At 50.7% G+C, this 19,120-nt stretch overlaps 1 protein-coding gene across 2 annotated transcripts; it reads right to left on the bottom strand.

Annotated features, from left to right (window-relative positions):
• Window positions 1-5,782: 5,782 nt before the first annotated feature.
• On the bottom strand, window positions 5,783-13,286 carry CPXM1 (carboxypeptidase X, M14 family member 1). 2 transcript variants are annotated; one of them, XM_032461968.1, is made up of 14 exons: window positions 11,752-13,286; window positions 10,344-10,559; window positions 10,047-10,156; window positions 9,783-9,922; window positions 9,587-9,677; window positions 8,789-8,939; window positions 8,616-8,707; window positions 8,181-8,304; window positions 7,901-8,097; window positions 7,642-7,821; window positions 7,263-7,560; window positions 6,950-7,089; window positions 6,203-6,305; window positions 5,783-6,102 (listed from the first exon to the last, which is right to left on the bottom strand). In XM_032461968.1, exons 1-14 carry the CDS (start codon window positions 11,921-11,923, stop codon window positions 5,861-5,863), a joined length of 2,256 nt encoding a protein of 751 aa, XP_032317859.1. In that variant the 5' UTR covers window positions 11,924-13,286; the 3' UTR covers window positions 5,783-5,860. The 2 variants fall into 2 exon arrangements, with proteins under 2 accessions (XP_032317859.1, XP_032317860.1); XM_032461969.1 differs by having other exon boundaries at window positions 8,616-8,704.
• Window positions 13,287-19,120: the final 5,834 nt, after the last annotated feature.

Raw genomic sequence — 19,120 nt, 5'->3', positions numbered from 1 at the left:
GGTGAGTTCTGTGGGTTTTCTTTTCACCTCATGTATCCCAGGTTTGGAAATGAAGCTGGCAAACTCAGAAATGCCAATGGGTACAAAGAACATCAAAAGGCCCCAACAAAATCCTGCTGTCTCTCTAATCAAGAGACCAAGAAAGGAGCAAACTGGTAAGAAAGAAAATTTTAGACAAAAATGTTTCTATTCCAGCCAAAGCCCCGAGAAGAAACTGTAGCCCCACCTACACACGCACCAGCAAAGACCCAATGGGGACCCTCGGTTTCCACCCTGCCCAGGCTGCAAGGAGGTACCCCAACACCCTTGCCAGCGTGGTGTCAGAGAAGACCAAGTAAAGGGCCAAAATTTTCATCCCCACTGGCCGGGGATGAGGCCTCCCCACAGCCCTACTCTCATGTTCTTACAAGCTCCTCAGGGAAAACCGTGTGAAGGGCCCAGGCTCCACCCCACTCAGCAGTGACAAAAGGCCTCTCACCCTCCCTGCTGGGATGGTGTCACAGGAAGCCTAATGGAGAATCAGGACTTTAACCATGGTCCAGAGGTCAGAAGGCTATCTCCAACCCATGGTGTCAGTGGAGATCACACTTGGAGCCAGACCTCCCACCTCTGCCCATCAGTGAATAGGAACACTGCCCCCCAGGTGTCAACAATGGTCAAGTGAGAAACTTAGACTTTCTACCTCCACCTGGCAGCCCGCCGCCTTGCCCTGGCAGATGGGTAGCAGAAGAAGCCAGTTGAAACATAAAATTTAAATAAGATCTAGAGTCTCATAGCACAGTGCAAAAATGTCCACGTTTCAAACAAAACCATTCATTGAACCAAGAACAGGAAGATCATAAAATGAATGGGAAAAGACCACCCACAGATGCCACATCAAGATGGCAGGGATAGTAGACTTCTCTGACAAAGATAAAACAATCATGATAAAAATGCTTCTGCAAATGATTACAAATACACTTAAATTAAAAATTGCAAAGAAATAGAAAATACCTGTGAAGAAATAAAGCACATGAAGAAAAGAGACAAATTGAAATATTATCATTGAAAATTACAATAACTTGAAATAAAGAGCTCCGTGGATGGGCTCAACAACAGAACGGGGGACGCGGGAGGAGAGCATTAGTGGACAGAGGACAAAGTAATGGAAAGGACCAAATCTGAACAGAAAGCAAACAGACTGAAAAGATAAACAAGAAGCCCCTCAGAGACCTGTGGGGCTATGACAAAAGAGCTAACATCAGTTAATGTCACCGGAGCCCCAGAAGGAAAGGAGAAAGAAGGTAGGACTGAAAAAGTACTTGAAAAAAATAGCTGAAGAATGTTCATGCCTCACTCAGGTCTTAAAGTCTCCAACCGCTGAAAAAGACCTTGTTTGAAATTGAATTAGTAACCTAACTCCATATATTTGTGTTTCTTATAAAGCTGTGATTAAAAGAACATCTGTAACTTCCAAGTTCCAAGAAGCCTGAGGAATTGGGTCACTATACTGGATGTGCTCCTGCAATCCTTCCTAGACGCAGTGTTTGGTAAGCCATAGTTTGACATTAAATTTTGAGTCTGTGGACTTGATTTTTTTTAAGATGTATCATAAAGCTACAGTAATCCAGACAGTGTGGTATTAGTAAAAGAAGACATGGGTACTAATGCAATAGACTAAAAATTCCAGAAACAGACCCACAAAAATATGGTCAACAGATTTTTAACAAGGCATAAAGGCATTTCAATGGAGAAAGAACAGTCTTTTCAACAAAAAGTGCTGTAAAAACTGGACCTCTATTTGCAAAATAACAAACCTCAATTTACATCTCATATATATAAAAATTAACTCAAAGAGATTATGAATCTAAAAGTAATGTGTAAAACTATAAAATCTCAGAAGAATGGATAAAGATGTGGTGTTAAACACAGTGAAATACTACTCAATAATAAAAAATGAAATAATGCCATTTGCAGCAATGTGAAAGGACCTAGAAATTATCATACTAAGTAAGTCAGAAAGAGAAAGACAAATACCATATATCACTTATATGTCGAATCTAAAACATGATACAAATGAAATTATTTACAAAATAAAAACAGACTCACAGACACAGAAAACAAATTTATGGTTACCAGAGGGGAAATGGGGTGGGGGCGGGATAAATTAAGAGTTTGGGAGTTACTATATATAAAATGGATAAACAACAAGGTCCTACTGTATAGCACAGGGAACTATATTCTATATTCTGTAATAAACCATAATGGAAAAGAATATGAAAAAGAATATATATATATAACTGAATCACTTTGCTGTACACCAGAAACTGACACAGCATTGTAAATCAGCTATAATTCAATAAAAACTTTTTAAAAAACTCTCAGAAGAAAACATAGGAAAAAACCTTCATGATTTTTGGTTAGTCAAAGAATTACCAGATAGGACACAAAAAATACCATCATCTATAAAAGAAAAAAATTGATAAACCAAATTATCAAAATTTAAAACTTCTCTGCAAAGAACTCTAGCAAGAGAATAAAGTGACAAGCAAGAGACTGGGAGAAGATATTTGCAAATCACATATCAGACAAAGGACTTATATCCTACTCTCAACATTCAAAAATAAGAAAACAAACTACCCAAGTTTTTAAATAGACAAAAGAACCCTTTGTGGTCCCTATACAGGATGAACTGCTGCCTTCTTGCTGCTTTTAAGATTCTCTTTTTGTCTTTGGTTTTTTGACAGTTTGATAATATGTCTAGATGTAGATCTCTTTAGGTTTATCCTCCTGAAGGTCCATTGAGCTAAAGCAAAAATTGAGGAACAGAAAAGTAATCGGTGGTTGCCTAGAGTTGGGATGGGAGGAGAGTCCAAATGTAAGGGACAGCACAAGGGAATTATTTATGTCTGTGTCTATGGTGGTGGTTCTAAGAATCTGTGTATGTGACTCATTGAAGTATACATTTAAAAAGTGGGTTTTATTATATGTAATATTTTAATAAATGAAAACAAGAACTTTTTAAGTTTATAAAATGTTCACACAAAGTTTAACATATATTTCTAAGTGAACACCAAAGGATTCCCACCAGATAAAGGAAACGAATATTGCTAACACTTCAGATGTGTCCCCTCACCCCCGCCCCCGCCATGTTCTCCTCCTTGTCTGTTACTCCATTGCTCTTCCCAGAATCAATCACTATCCTAACTTTTATCATAATCATGTCTTTGCTTTTATTATTTTATGTCTCCATAAACAATATGATTCAATTTTCCTTTGTGTTTTGCTTATTTCACTCAAAATTGTTTTTTTGAGAATCATCCATGTTGTGTATAGTAGCTGTTTGCTTTCACTCCTGTATATAATTCCGCTGCCTAAATGTACTATTTTCCATTCTCCATTCTTCTCTTGAGGGACTTTTGGGCTGATTCCAGTTTGGGTCTATTACAAATAAAGCTGCTGTGAGCATTCATGTATCTTTTTGTACACGTGCAAGAGTGTCTCAATGTATATATTGTACACCCAGGAATAGGGACACGTGTGCCTGCAGTTTTGCTAGATTAGGTGAAGTGCTCTTCATCCTGTGATGTATGTCGGGTGTAAAGCAAAGGCAAACACCTCTAATGATACGTGGCAGGCATAAATAAGGGTTTATTGGAGGGAACTTCTAGGCAAAGAGTTGGGATAAATGCATATAATGCCCCAAAGTCCCATTATCCAAAAGGTGGCTTGCCAGCCAGGAAGGGCTGACCTCACTGTTTAAAAAGCACCAGAATTTGGGGAAGGTATATCTCAAGTGGTAGAGCGCATGCTTAGCATGCACAAGGTCCTGGGTTCAATCCCCAGTACCTCCATTAAAAAAATAATAAAATAATTGCCCAGCTCCCCCACCAAAAAAAAAAAAAAAGCTCCAGGAGAGGGACTCCATTCTCATAGCACTTTACCTATTTATGAGGATGGTAGGAGGAACCTGGGGACCCCTTGACAACTATGTAATAGAGGGAGTTTCCGGCCAGGGAAATGTCTTGCTAGAAGTGGGGAAAATCCAGAGCTTGGAGTTCACATGCCATTTCGGTTATGCTGCACTAGCCCTTTCCAGGCTACCTAAGAGAGAAGGGAGAGATCACTGGAAACTTCCAGCAGTCAAGCCTGGGTGTGTTCAGTTATATCATTATATAATGTCACTTTGTCTCTGGTAATTTTCTTTGCCCTGAAGTCAACTTTGTCTGATATTAAGATAGCCACTCCTGCTTTCCTTTGTTTAATGTTTGTGTGATGCATCTTTTTTCATTCTTTTACTTTCAAGGTGTCTATATCTTTACACTTAAAGTGAATTTACTATAATATATAGTCGTATCATGTCTTTTAATCTGCTTTGCCAATAAACTGTGCGCTTATGTGTACTTTTCAGTATATGCATTAAACTTCGATGAACCAAAACAATTTTTTGAAAAGGTGATGCTTGGAGGTGGGGAGAAAAGGAGCAGAGAGATGGGAGATGTGGCACTAAATCCCTCTTAGTGATCTGAGATTGAAAATATGAGAGGCAGAGACAGACATCTTGAGAAACAGAGACAATACCACAGCCCAGCGCTAGGCAGCGCTTACACAACAGGCTTCGTGGATATATTTGTGCCATATTTTGCCTGTTAGTATTTGCCCCATTCCTGCTCTTGCAAGCTCTCCTCCAAACTGCAGGGGGCTTAGGAACCTGGAAACTACATTTTGTGGGCTACTTTGCAAACTAGGTTACAGTTAGATTTTTGCCAGTGGACTTCATATGTTGGAGTTTAGAAAGTGGAAGGAAAGGAAAAATTATTCTACTTCTGACTCTAGCCATGGCAGGTGACCATAAGTAATCCCTGCTGGCCTACGTGGCCACAGGTGACGGTGATGGTGGGCCCCAGCATCAGAATCAGCAGGGACAAGCTTATCAACACCAGACCAAGGGTGTTCTCAGCTTCCTGACTTCTAAGTTAAAAACTCCTTCTCCATTTTTCTCACCCAGCTCTTCCAACATCTTTATATCCAATATCCAGCATTAAATTTCCCTCTGCTTGAAATACCTAAAGCAGGTTGTTCTCTTGGCAAGATATTGACACAGACCTTACCCTGCGGTCTGAAAGACACTAATCAAATCCTGCCATTTGCCAACACTCTCCAAAAATGGCAGTGAAGCAAATTCAAATGCTTTCATCTGTTCTCTTTGGTTCTCTCCTTCATGGGGCTGTCCTTGGCCTCCCTTCCATCTAAACTCCAAGAACCATCACCTCCATCGCATCCTGACAGTTGAGTCCCCGTTGGTCTCCTGTGCTATATTTCCCTCCCCTGTGTGCAACTCCCTGTCTAGGATCCCACAGCAGGCAGCCTCCGCCCTGGCACGCCTCACACTATACTTAACAGTCCCGGCTCTTGACTGGGAGCCCCAGGAGGTTGGATGAACACCGTTTATCCTCGGCTCTTTGCATGCTTGGCCCTGAGCAGGGGCTTACAGAATGTTTAACGGTACCACCAGCAGTGGCGCCTGCTGCAGAAGTTAAGGAGCTGATGAGACGAGTGCCTCTGCCAAGCCCTCGTTCAGTAAGAACCCAGGTGGGATCTGCTTTCTACACTTTTTCCAGAAGTCAACTAATGAGAGGATGCAAGCATGTGCAGAATAGGACCCAGGAGGAGGGGATGTCAAGGCCTGGCCCAGGGGGAGGACCTGGGACACAGACACCACGGGAAGATTGGCTGAGGTACCACGCAGCTTTAATGAGCCCAAGCGCCTCTTCCCCCACTTCGTCCCTCCCCCCACCCCCGCCCCACCCTCGGCATCTCCTCCTTCAGTTCTGGACAGGACCAGCCTGCCCAAGGCTCTGGGGCTTTTCAGCTGGAGGTGTTAATTCTTCTGTCCCCTCAGCCGCTCCAGCCGCCTCCGAAGATCCGGGGGCACCTTGGCCCCGGCTGCCAGCAGCTCGCGAAGTCTCTGTTTGGGAGTCTTGGTGAGACGGAAATTGCAGGGCACAGGGCCCTCTTCAAAGGTGACCCGGCAGCTCCGTGTCACTGTGTGGTAGCCCTCAGCACTGGCGGTCACCATGTAGTCCCCAGGGGTCAGCAGGCGCCAGTAGTCCCCACCCCATGCTGAGGAGAGAAGGGTAAGATCACAGTCCAGTGACCCTCAGCTTCTGGCCCAGGCTAGACCCTCCCCCACCACCACCACCCCGTCCCCCCACACACATACCCGTTGTTACATCATGGTTGATCCCATCCACCGCAATGACAGCATCAGCAATCCCGAGCTCCGTGTCCTTGTCCCTCACGACTCCCGCAATGCCCATGCGCACCTGCGTGGGAAAAGGTTTTCAAATCCCCTTCCCTTCTGCATGAAAATGTGACTTTCAGTTCATTTTCTGGCTCTGTTCCCTGCAAATCTGATAGAGGCAGTATGTGTACTCCATTCCCAGGTGACAATACTCTGGTGAAAACGTCTCCTGACTGATAAATTGCATCTGAGCCGGGAGAACTAAGTACCCAGCAGGAGGGCATATCTTTGGGCTTCCCCAAGTTCAATGACTCTTGTTATTGGGCTTGTCATTTAGAACCTTGGACACTATACTCATGGAGCCATTTCCAGGGACATGAGTTCCTGTGGAAAGTGCAGCGTCTGTGCCAGGGCACCTCCTAGACTTGCATCATCTGAGCCTTTTCTCAGAACAGCTCTGGGTCGGCTCCATGGACCACTGCCAAGACTGCTGTCAGGTCTACTCCGACCCGCTAACAATGTCCGCCGCCGCCCTACTGGCAAACCGTGCTTCCTGTCCTACATCTCTCCGGGTCAGTCTGGTGCCAAGTGTGACCCACAGCACCTGTGAGTCAGGACGTTCAGCCTGACCTTAGGAGACTCCTGTTGGCAGCTGCAACCGACATGGAGAACAGAAGGGCCAGGAGTGACCCAGGCAGGCTAGGGGTTAGGGGATTTGGATCCCACCTGTTCCAGGTAGGTGAGAAGAGCATCTTTGTTGTTCTCCCATTCCTGGGGCAGCTCATTCTCATGAGGGAACTTGTCACAGGACAGCTCCACAGTGACCTCAAAGCAGTTGGTGTGTAGGTAACTGAAGTCATTCATGCCTAGGGGTACCACAGACACTGGAACCTAGAGGGGCAGGATGGGAGCCCCGCCCCCTGGTCCCCTCCTCTGGGAGACACTTGCCGGTGACAACTGACACCGGCACTGTGACAGCCGACTGTCGTACTGGGGCAGAGTTAAGGAGATGGGGCTAACTCCACCCTCGGGCACATACTCCCAGGGACTGTGTGCCAGTCAGCCCCGTTGATGACGTTGCCATACAAGGAGAAGTCCTGGTTGTGGCAGGGTCGGCGATCTGGGTCCTGCATGACCCGATTAGTGCCCGCATAGACAGTGCTGAGCCAGCGAAACACAGCCTCATCTGGGGTAGGTGTGAGTTCGCGGGCCGCCCATGGAGTCCGAGTCATGTCGAAGGGGTAGGACACCACGAGCTCACCCCCGTGGAGGTTGGCGCTTAGCACAAAAGGGATCCGCTGCATCCACCTGATCACTGCCCGAGTTTCAGGAGCCACCTGGACGAGGACAGGTCAGGAGGAGCGGAAGACACAAAGGCCCCCAGGGTGGCCCTCCACCACTGCCCCCAGGATACTCACAGTGGCATTGGGCAGGGTGTAGTAAGTAGGCAGTGGCAGGTGATGGTTGGGGACAGTGTCAGGCACCAGCCCATCATCCTCTGCTTCCCACAGTGGTGTGTTGAGGTCAGCAAAATTATGGTTAAGATCAATTCCCTGATGGTTCCAGCGGCCCTCTGCCCAGCCCACCATCTCCGAGCCCTGCCAGGGATGGGGTTTGTTCAAGCCAAGCAGGCTCCAGGCACCAGGGCAGAAGGAGCAGACTAGCCACATGGCCTACCCGGCGGAAGGCAGTCTCATAGCCATCAGGGTTCATGGAGGGCAGCAGGTGAATGCGTGTCTCGGTGAGCAGCCGGGTCACCCGCGGGTCCCCTCTCAGGAACTCGCGGCACAGGAACTGCATTAGGAGCAGGAGCAACTCCCGCCCCAGGGCCTCGTTCCCATGCATGCCGGCCACGTATCGCACCTCAGGCTCTCCTGGGAGCACACAGGGGCTTGCAGCTGGCTCCCGCCCCTGGCTCCCGCCCCTAGCCCTCCCCTCCCACCCCATCTGCCAGTACCCAGCTCATGCTCCCCAGGCTGGTCCGACATTTCCATCACATACAGCTTCAGGCCCTGATGGCTCTTCCCGATGCTGTAGACGCGGGTGATGTTGGGGCACTGCTCGTTCACCTGCTTCATCAGCTGGGGACGGGGCGGAGAGTGGCATGGCACAGGGCATGAGAGGATCAGACCCAGATCACATGTGCCCATCAAAGGACTTCTAAAGCCAGTGGTGGCCCATACAGATGGGGACACCATGGCACGGTACAGGAGGGGGCAGTAGCAGACCGGAAGGAAGGGTCAGAACAAGGGAGGCACCACAAGGGAAATTGGAGTAGTTTAGGATGAGATGGGGGAGGACATGAGGGCATTCACAGCAAGTTATGCCCTGGTGGGCAGGGGACCTGAGACGGGCAGATCCTCCGAGCTGGGTCATAGGGGTTATGCCTGACCTTCCTCATGGCCTTATAATCGTGATGCCGGAAGTCCAGTGGGTCGGAGGATCCCAGCATGGGGACCTCAGGGAACAGGCTGTTAGGATCTGCTAGAGGGTGAATTCACAGTAAAGGTTGAGTTCACAGTGGAGGGAGCACCCTGCCCATCCAGCCCTTGTCTGACTACCCACCTGAGACTGGACAGGCCAGGATCTCTGCCCGGAGGCAAGATGCACCTCCCTGGAGCCAGGTCTGGGGCAGCAGGCGAATGAAGCGGGCCACCTGGGGCTCAGGCAGGAGGTTCAGCACTGGGGTCTCTGGGTCCGAGTTGGCAGGAAACACCTGGGAGCATCAAGTCCTTTGTCAGGGTAGCTCGAACCCCAGCAGCAGCCCAGCCCAGGACCCAGGGAAGGAGCTCAGGCCTCCCCATTCACTGGAAAACCCACACTGGTGGGCTCATCTGGAGACTTGCACTCTGTGTCAAACACAGACCCCTGCCCACAGCCTTTGCCAACGGGCAGCCCTAGGCAGCCAAGCTTTCTGGCTCAGTCACAGCTCCTTGGACCAGTATGGCCACATGACTCAGGAGCAGCCAATCCTGAAGCTGGCCAGGACCTCACACTGTAGCCTGGGGTCAAAAGAGATCCATGAGATAGAGAAGCCAGAGCTATGAGGAAGTGAGAAGTGATGCAAGGACCAGAAGCCCATTGCCAGAAGGGGTGTTCCAGCAGGAGACTGAGGCATGAAATGGCACCCACTCTATGGAGAAAGTATTTGGGGAGGATATGTATATGGTCCAAAGCAGTGTGGCTCCTAAGGCTGCCTGCTGGGTACCACCCATCCTGACAACAATCCCCTTTCTCCTGGGATGCCCAAGTGGGCACCTATTCCTTGTCCTCAGAGGAGTCCCAGCCCAGCCCAGCCCCCTACAATGGGCCAGGAGCCCAACTCCCAGCCTAAAGGGCCCCAGCCACCATGGGACCTCTCACCGCGTCCATCCCAGTGCTGCGGTTCTTACTCCCCCACCAGGTCCGACTGTCATTGCTGAACTGGACCTTGTAAGATGTGACCCAGTCATACCTGGCAGGAAAGGTGGTGAGAGATCATGGTTGGTCCCCAGGACTCCCACCCCAGCCCTCCTGAGTCTGCCCATGACCTTCCTGGCCTGGGGCTAGGCTGCCTCACCTCCAGATGGAGTTTCTGCCCTGGGTGATAATGCCCGAGAAGCGGGTGGGGTGCCTGGCGTCCACCTGAAGCCACGGCTCAACGTCCTGCTCCTCGGCACACCACGCTCCATCAAAAAGATCACCATCCTCCAGGCCTGACTGTGGGCACAGGACATAGTAATCAGAGCCAGGTGGGCAGTGTCGGGTAGGCCGGAAAAGAAGGTGGGGAGGGGCAGGGAAGAAGGTGCTAGGGGTTGCCTTGCTCGGAGGCAAGGTTGCTGACCTGGATGTTGAGCCGTCCTCGGTGTGGTCCAAGACCAAAGGACTGGCTGCTAGATGCATCGAGCTGGTTATCTGAAACTCGCAGGGACTCCAGGCCCAAAGGGGGACAACCTGGGAGAGGGGCAGAGCAGCGAGATGGGACCAGAGAAAGAGTGGTCAGGGCAGGTGGGAAGCTGAGCCTAAGCTTGCCTGTGTGCTGGACAGGCTAGGGGCGTGTCTATGCCCGGGAGGCCAAGAGCTCCGTTAGTACATGCCCGAGAGACTGCGGGTCTGGGCAAGGCCCCTGGAGGGGTGGTACCTGGTTCTTGCTTCTCAGGGATGTCAAGGGCCCCTACAGGGCTGGTGGTTGTTGAAGGCCTGGCAGTCGTTGAAGGCCTGGCAGTCGTTGAAGGCCTGGCAGTCGTTGAAGGCATGGCAGTCACTGGGGGTATGGGGCGAATTAGCTTCTTTCGCTTCTTCACAATGACCTTTTTCTTCCTGATGACTCGAATCCGGATATGCTGTTCTGAGGTCCCTGGGGACCAGGGAGACACAGCACCAGGGAAGGGAAGAATGGCACGAAACCCCAGATGGAGAGGTCTGCCCAAGAAAGCCCGCAAGCCCACAACAGACCCCACCACAAGTATCTAAGGACCTTAGCATGAACTGAAAGGCCCACACAGTCTGACCCCAACCCGCCTCTCTAGTCACTTCCCTGGCTCCTTCTCCCCTCTGACATGACAACAGGGTTGGCCCTCGCCAATAAAGAGCGACACTGCCCCAGGAGCTATTTGCTTGCTCCATAGGGCTGAATTTGTTCTTTACCTCCTACTTTGCCCTGGCTGACCCCTCCCCTGTCATCCCATCCACCACTTCATTTTATTCCCCTTCCATTCACCTGATTCCCATTCTTCCTTCACATCTCAGCCCCCATGCCCTTCAAGGAGACTTCTTAGCCCTAGACTTGGTGTCATGCTCAAAGCCTCTGTGTCACCTCCATCATTGTGTCTGTCACTAAGCTGAAATGTCCTGTCTTTCTTGGCTGCCCTCCTCTTCGGCTTTCCCTAATTCAGAGAAACCCTTCCAGACCAGTTCCACCTGCCTCTCCTGAGAAGCTCTCCGTGGCTGCCATCCTCTTGCTTTCCCCTCCCTGCTCCCACATTTGAAAAGTTGGGAAGCCAGGCCACCTGCCTCTCGGCCTCCCCAGACAGTGCCCCGACCCTCCAGGCAGCCTCGCAAACCCAGCTGCTCCTCCTGTCCTCCGGCCCTTTACTTCCTTCCTGCCCCCCAGCCTCAAGCTCTTCCCACATAGTCTGTCTCGCTCTGCGCCTTTTAGTCTCCCTGCCTCTGTCTGCATCTCTTTCTCCCCTCCTCCTGGTTCTGGCCTCAGTTTCCTCATCTGTGAAAAGGGAAGGTTTGGGGCTGGAAGAGGCAGCATTCTGCTGGCTCCTGTCCCAGGCCGACTGACTTGGTTTGGCCGGGAAGTGAGGCTGCTGAGTCAGCAGCCATTGCACGGGGAAGGGAGTGTGTGTGAGTGTGTGTGCGCGGGGAAGGGTCGCCACACAGGCGCCAGGCAGGGAGTGGGGTGTGTGCGGCGTGGAGGGTGTGTGTGTGTGTGTGTGTGTGTGTGCGCGCGCGCGCGTGCCAGGGAAAGGTCGGCACACGGCGGGTGGGGGAGTGGGGCAACCGACTTGCGGGAGAAGCGGGCGGTGGGTCCGGGAACTCACCGTTCTCTTTCCCCGCGGGCGGCTGTGCCGGGCTGCTACGCGGGGCCGGGGTCGAGACCGGGGCCTCGGTGGTCGCGGCCGGCGCCAGGCCCAGCACGGAGGCGCTGGGTGCCCCCAGACTTAAACCGACGGCAGGCGCGAAGGCGGCCAAGGCGAGCAGGAGACCCCACATGGCGGGGTTCAAGGTGGGGACGCGCGAAACCCTCAGCAGCTGGTGGGTTTACCTCTTCCTGCCGGGGCTCCGGAGCCCCCCGCCCCTTCCTGCCGCCGCCGCACGCCCCCTGCGGCCTCCGGCCCGCCCACAGCCTGCTCGCTGGCCTCGGACCCGGGAGGGGTGCCGAGGAGAGGGGAGGAGAGAGGGGGAGGGGAGGAGGGAGGGGAGGAGTGGGGAAGGGAGGGGAGGGGAGGGGAGGGGAAAGGAGGGGGGAGAGGGGAAGAGAAGGGAAGGGAGGAAGGGACACTGGAGAGGATGGAGGAGGGGAACGAAGGGGTCGGCTGCCCAAGGTCTCTGCACCCACCGACCCCACCCCTCCCTCTTAGGCCCCCGAGGTCACCTGCTTCGCTCGAGTGCTGCCCCTTACAATAGGCAAAGCCCCTCGGAGCCCTGGATTCCCCGCAATCCTGTGAGGCTCCCGTCCCACATTGGGCACCCGCTGTGTACCATGCACGATGCCAGCTGCTTTACACGTGGCCTCTCAAACCTCATTTTACAAACTGGGAAACTGAGGCTCCAATCGGCTGACCTAGCCGCGGCAGCGAAGCCTAGAACTTTGGGGAGGAAACTACAACTCGAGAGAGAAATCTATCCAGAGCCAGAGCCCCCTGCCGGGACGGGGGTGATGGACAGAAGAGTGAGGGGAAACTGAGGTGGCGGCTGGGGTACGGGTTGGGGAGGGCTGTCCTCCAGGAATCCTTCGGAAGGACACCCAAGGGGCCCAAGCAGAGGCGGCGCTTCCCCCCACTCCCCCGCCTCTCCTCTCTTTTCCTTTCCCTCCCCTCCCCTCCCCTCCGCCTTTGCTCACCCGGTTGCCACGTTCCGGGGTTATATAACCCAAGATGAAGAGCCCGAGCCTATACCCAGCGGGCTGGGGCCGGGGGTGGAGGGGCGAGGCTTGGTGTGCGTCCTGCCCTCCAGAACCTCACTCTCCTCCGGGAGCCAGCAGCTGTGGGTCTCTGTCTTCGGGACCAGCCCCCGATCCCCAGATTCCTGAGCGCAGGACCCTCCCCATCCCCCTCCGAGGTCCCCTTTGGCTTCCACACGCTAGGGTCGCCTCCTCAAAAGGAAGGAATTCGTTCATTGTGCGCCTCTGGCTGGTGCTTTGCCCTTGCGAGGAGCCCGCCAGGGAGACACTGCCATCCCCATGTAAGAAGCGATGAGCAGAGATGGCCAAGAATCCTCTGGAGTGCGCAAGGCCTCTGAACAAATGTTTTTTGCAAGGCCAGTATCCATATGAACAATTTGAATTACCCCATATCAGCGTGTCAGCACCGTTCTGGCGGCCTAATCTCGCTAGATCTCTCGAAAGAAATATGCGCTCTGGGAGTTAAGACCCGCCTCCAGTAAGAACGAGCCTCACAGACGCGAGTCCGGGAGCTCCGCCAGGCATCTGGTCCACCTCATGCTCTCGGGGAGGAGAATCCCCGAAAGTGAGTAACCGGAACAGGACGCCCGCAGGTCCTGCTCCCGCCTTGGAGCGCCCCTCCTGGACGGGACTGCCAGGTCCCAGGCACCAGAGGGGGATCTAGAAAAACTCAAGGAGGGCGCCCTGACGTTGAAGGGCTGGGTCAGCGGCAGAAAGCCAGCCCGGCGGCCCCAGGCTTCACGGAAGTGGGAGGCCAGGAGAGGCTCCGGCGGAGCTAGAAGCGGGTCTATACAGGTCCTGAGGGCTGCTCTACTTCCTGTCAAAACCCAGCCTATCCACTTCCCTGGCTCTGGTCCCATCCTCATCCAAGTTTCACAGAGGGGTGCGAGTGGGTCGAGGATGAACCCGACTAGGACATGTCAGCCTCCTGAGGCTTCCACGCCCTCCGAGCCTTTCCCCTACTCGCCACAGCAACCAAATCGTGTCAAGTTCCTCCTGACTTACATCCGAGGGAGGGGGCTCACCTGCAAGGTGGTTCCTGACAAGGTTCTTCTCCACCCACAACCTTGCCCTCCTCATCTCCCTGTCTTCTCCCGCTGGCTCATATCCCTCCAGCCACACAGGCATTCTAGCTATTCCTCCCATGCACCAGACCCATCCAGCCTCAGGGCCTTTGCACTGGTTCACCAAGTTTGCATCCTCATCACTATGATCACCTTTCAGGGTCACCTGCTTCCCTGACCGACCATTCTGACAAAAGTAAGCTCTATCCTCCATACATACTCTATCCTCTCATTCTGTTTTATTATTGTCTTCAAGACACTCAACACTATCTGAGATTACCTTGTTTTATTTGTTGTATGTTTACTGTCTGGTCCCCACCCCCATCTAGCAGGAGATAAGCAACCCCAGAAGAGCCTTTTGCACCCAAAATGTTCACAACTGTACCTCAGAACTTAGAACAGTGCCTGGTCTCCAGTCAGTGCTCAAAAGGTATGTATATAATATATTCAAGTTTAGAGGGGACCAAGCAGGGCAGGAGGGAAGCTGACCTCAGCAACAGTGCCAGGTTTTGCAGGAGTAGAGATGGCAGGCCATTAATTGGGACACCTGCCCCCAAAGGGACTGGTGGGAGGGGGCACGCTGGCCATCTCCCGCTGATCCCGTAGGGGTTCGGGTCTGCAGAATGCTCATACCTCTTGTGTCCCCTGCACCCCCTCATCCGTCTCCTCACCCCTCTGTACCCCTTGCCTCTCTGCCCTATTGCCACCTTCAGGGTCCCTTTGTGCCCTCTGTGGCCTTAAGCCCCTCAGCACCATCATAACTTCCTTATCCATTCTGTGCTCCCTGCCCAGCTGCTGCCTTTAGCCCTTGCTACTTGGTTACCTGGAGCTGTAAAGGTGCCAAGCCTGGAAGTAGGGTCTGAAGGTGGCGGCTCCCAGGGTGCAAGTTGCACAGCCAGATCTCTAGCCCCAGGACCCAGGTGGAGCATTTCTCGTGACCTCACAAGAGCAAGGATATGGTGCAAAGCACAGCAGAGCAGGGCTCAGCAGACTGGATGGAGACACTTGCCCCAAAGGGATTTGGCTTAAGAGATGGTCTGGGACTCTACTGGCAGCTTCCCAGCATGGTCAGGTGGCTGGAGGTGGAGACGATAGATGACTCTGGTGCCACACAGGCTTAATGTCATATCTCACTTCTGCTGTTCATTTTGTTTGGGTACCCTTGGAAGTAATTTCATCTCTCTGAGCCTCAGTTTTCTCGTCTGTAAAATGGGAATGATAATATTATCCTCTTAGGGTTGCTGTGATGCAGTGAGACAATATGTGGTTCCTGGGGACCTCTAAGTTAACCAGATGAATAACACAATCCTCTTGCTTAACACAGTACTCTTGCTCCCACATGCATGGATGGAATAAAACAATGTCAGGAGAAGAAAGGAGGCTATGTGTCTGGCTGCACAAATTGAAAAGAAGCCAAATCTATTGCCTTGCCTGTGCCTCCTAGTCTCCCCAGTAGGTGCTCCCCCTATGATGTAGGTGAGCATTGATGGAGACTCCCATGGTACCTAAATGCACGGGGAGGCATCTCCCCTCACGGCCATCTCCACTCACCACTACCTCCTCCAGCTAGCTCTCTTGTACATCTATGTCTTCTAGAGCCTTGCTCCTCAAAGTGTAGCTAATGACCAACAGCATCAGCATCCCCTGGAGCTTATTAGAAATGCAGAATTCCAGCCCCAGACCTACTGAACCAGAATCTGCATTTTAACAAGATCCCCAGAGGCTTCAACCCCAGGAGATTCATGTGCACATTAAAAGTTGAGAAACACTAGATGGAGGTTGAGAGCAACTCCATCTAAAATGCATGAGATTCACAGCTAACTTTGATGATTTTTGATGCTGTTGCTGCAAATTTTATCTCAAGCCACAAGAGTACATCCACATAACATTAGGAAATTGGTATTTCACTCACCCTAGGCAGGTATAATCCCGACCTGCACCATAGGACCATATATTGATTTGCTTTTTAAAAAACTAAATCGTTTTTTAATCAAAATACCACAGAATATAATTTTAAAGCGAAATCACATTTAGGCTTGTAATAGAAGACTGTTTTCTTTGATTCTCTATTCCCAAGTCACCCACTTTTAGTTTCGTTTGTTATTTTTTCCATGTATTTACCTCCATGCTTCTATTGCTGTTTCTTGAATTTTTATGTTTAGGTGTTATCTGTAGACTTCCTGCTATGGAATTAAGGATTTAGCTTTCCTACCACCCTTCCCCCCAACACACACCAAAATACATCAAGATACACATTGTCTCCTGCCATCCTCCCAAAGAGGTATTAATATTCAGTGTTTATATTATGTTTATATTAGGACTATGTAAATATTATTGTTTAACTTTTTGTGTTCCCTGGCATTAGCAAACACTTTGATTTATGATTTGTTTGGTTGTCTAGGCACCAATTGCTAATTCAATCCCAAAGCTTCCAAGGGAACTGAACATTTATTTTGCATATGTCTAAAAACAGCAGATCATTGTTACCATTTTCTCCTGGAGACATCCTTCCTAGAGCATCTATCTTTTGATTCCAGGCTGGATTGCTTGCTTTCTCCGCCTGGAAACATAGCTGACATCTCAGGCCTTTCTCATCATCCCTCTTCAGTGTTTCACCTCATTTCTTAAATCCCATATTATCTTCCTTCTAAGTTTAATTCCTATTTTTCTGAAGGACATCCTCCAGCAGCTTCCTAAGGAAGCGTATGCAAGGTCAAATTTTTGAGACATTGTATGGCTTAAAATGTCTTTATTCTACCCTTACACTTGATAACCATTTAGACAGATAACATATCACTAGGTTGGAAATCATTTTTCCTCCTAATTTTGTAGCCATCGCTTTATTGCTCTGGGAAGAATCAGAAAAAGGCAATTGATGAATGCCTCAAAAGCTATTGAGCCCATTACCACCAAAGATGCCAAGGCCACCAAGCTTGAGTCTTTGGATAGGGCCCACTGGAGATAGATATGTTGCCGAGTCCAAACTCATTCTGCTCACTGCCCAACAAGCCAGTAAATCGGGAGATGCGGTGTTGGGGCAAGGAATAGCAGCAGACTGAGAGGATAGCAGACTAATGTCTTGGAGAACCATCCTGCTCTAGTCAGAATACAGGCTCCTTTTATACAAAAAATAAGGGAGGGGATGTGGTTGATTGTTGTAATCTTCTTGCTGCAGGCATTCTTTGTTCTTGCAGCCATCCCCACGCGCTAGGTCATGGTGTCCCTTTAAACCTCCAACAAAACAAAGGTTATTCTCTACTACAGAGATGCAGCTGGATTCTTGCTCTGTCTCCTCTCTTAGGGGCTGTATATTGTGAACCAAAAATACTGCAAACCATATCAGTAAACAAAGAACGCTGAAGCCATCAAATCATCAGCCACTGCCACCACCACCCCATAAAGACAAGCCTGCAGCCCAGCCTCTGCAGCCACTCACAATGGCGCACTCTGAGGGGACTCAATAAGAAAGGACAAGACTGGCCCTAAATAGCTAGGTGCTTGTCAAAGGAATGAGTTCAATGAGCCCAAGTGTTTCCTTCCTCCCATACATATAGAAAAGCACTAAATTCTTTAACTTGAGATGCCTGGTTTTCTTCAGATAACAAGGAATCTTTTATTGCTCCAACAACCTGGTCTTTGTTGTAAAGCTTCTATATATCCTAGCTCCTCCCCTACCTCTTCAGAGCAGGCGTCAGAGCGGATCTGAGAGGCTGTCATCCCAGCTCGAGTCCTCCCGCCAAATAAAACATAACTCAACTTCTAGGCTGCGCATGTATTTCAGTCGACAATATCCACTGTCCCCACCCTCTTCCCCATCAGTTTTCCCTCATAGTACGACATGTGAACAACGATTAAATTCTCTCAGTTATAACCCATTTCCACTCCTGCCTCTCAAGTCACTAAACTAAGATATGTTGGAAACTCTGCAACCATTTACAGATTCTCCGTGGTGAGAGGATCTTTCCCAGGTGACTGATACCCTCATAAATATTCATTTTCCTTAATTCCATACTCCAAGGGTATCCTTAACCTCCAGTTGGGGGTTACAATGTTGTAGCCCTCTTACATTCACATTCTGTGTTCCATTTCTGGAATCTCAGTATCTGGAACACCTCCCACAAACCATAGTGCTTCAGACGCCTAAACAGTCCTCTCCTGTCCCACCCCCATTGAGCAGGGCATGTGGGAGTGTGAAGGAAAAGCTGGGCTGGTCTAACAAGATAACTCACAAATCTAAGTATTGGAATACTGATCTGAGTTCTATTAGACTAATTTGTAAATCTAGGTTAATTAGTGTTGGTTTGCTGTTCATGTTTTTTGCTAGCCAGCTGGGTTTTCAAAGATACATATCTGGCTTTGGAATGTTGGTTTGCTGCCTCCCCACCTCCACTTTTGTGATGATAATACTGCTAAAGCTGTTCCATGCCTATTGGCCTAATACCCCAAGCTTGTACTTTACCCTATAAAACCTCATGCGCTCGTCTTGGAGGTGCTCAGAGCTTCGGAGCAGAAGCCCCTCTGAGCCCGCCAGTGTAATACATCTGAGTACTCCAACCCTCCGAGTGGTGCTTGTTTCTTGACTGGCCTGTCGTTTCCGTAACAGGAGCGCCACCCCAGAAAGTCTCAGGTTGCTTCCTAGCAGAGTCTATCTCTGCATTCCAGGGCTGCAGTTCTGAAAAATCCCACAGGCATCACCCTACTCTCAGGGGAGAGGAGAGGGGAGGGGACAGAAAGATTGAGTGACTTGCCCTTGGACACATAGCCTTGGGAAGCAACAAGACAAAGAAAGCAGCCCTTCCTCCCTTGGTCAGCTGCCCAAGTAGTGATGGGGTTAGAATGCCTTCCTGGCAACTCAGATCCCCAAGGGAGGGCCCTGGGGCGATGAATTAGCAGATTAGCAAAAGCAAGAGGATGAGTCTTAATTCTCAAAAGTCACCACCCTCCTTTTGGCTAAGCCCCACCTAAGCCAGAGCCATCAAGCTGTAGCCCCCTCCTTACCCCAAGACCCCACCTTGCAATATGTCACAATGCCCCCAGCTGCCCAGCCCCTCAGAATGGCTGACTGAAGTGGGAGGAGGTGAGGAGGGTATGGTGGGTGGGTATGTGGGGAGATTCCCGAGGAGCCCCAACTCCCCACCACCTGAGCTCACCCTTGAGTGTCTGCCAGGGCCCCACCCCCTCCCATGCTCCCACCCCACCCCCACTCCCTCCAAGCACTAGTCC

This window comes from Camelus ferus, chromosome 19 (genome assembly GCF_009834535.1).
Source record: "Camelus ferus isolate YT-003-E chromosome 19, BCGSAC_Cfer_1.0, whole genome shotgun sequence".
Lineage (NCBI taxonomy): Eukaryota > Metazoa > Chordata > Mammalia > Artiodactyla > Camelidae > Camelus > Camelus ferus.
The sequence above is the reverse complement of the archived record's forward strand: the minus strand, read 5'-3'. Positions and strand labels throughout refer to the sequence as shown.

Excerpts from the sequence above, each read along its gene's own strand:
- CPXM1 (XM_032461968.1), bottom strand. The coding sequence starts at position 11,923 with ATGTGGGGTCTCCTGCTCGCCTTGGCCGCCTTCGCGCCTGCCGTCGGT. Across the intron at positions 8,305-8,615 it reads ATTATAAGGCCATGAGGAAG|CTGATGAAGCAGGTGAACGA; the intron begins GTCAGGCATAAC and ends CCCCGTCCCCAG. Across the intron at positions 7,561-7,641 it reads ACACCCTGCCCAATGCCACT|GTGGCTCCTGAAACTCGGGC; the intron begins GTGAGTATCCTG and ends GTCCTCGTCCAG.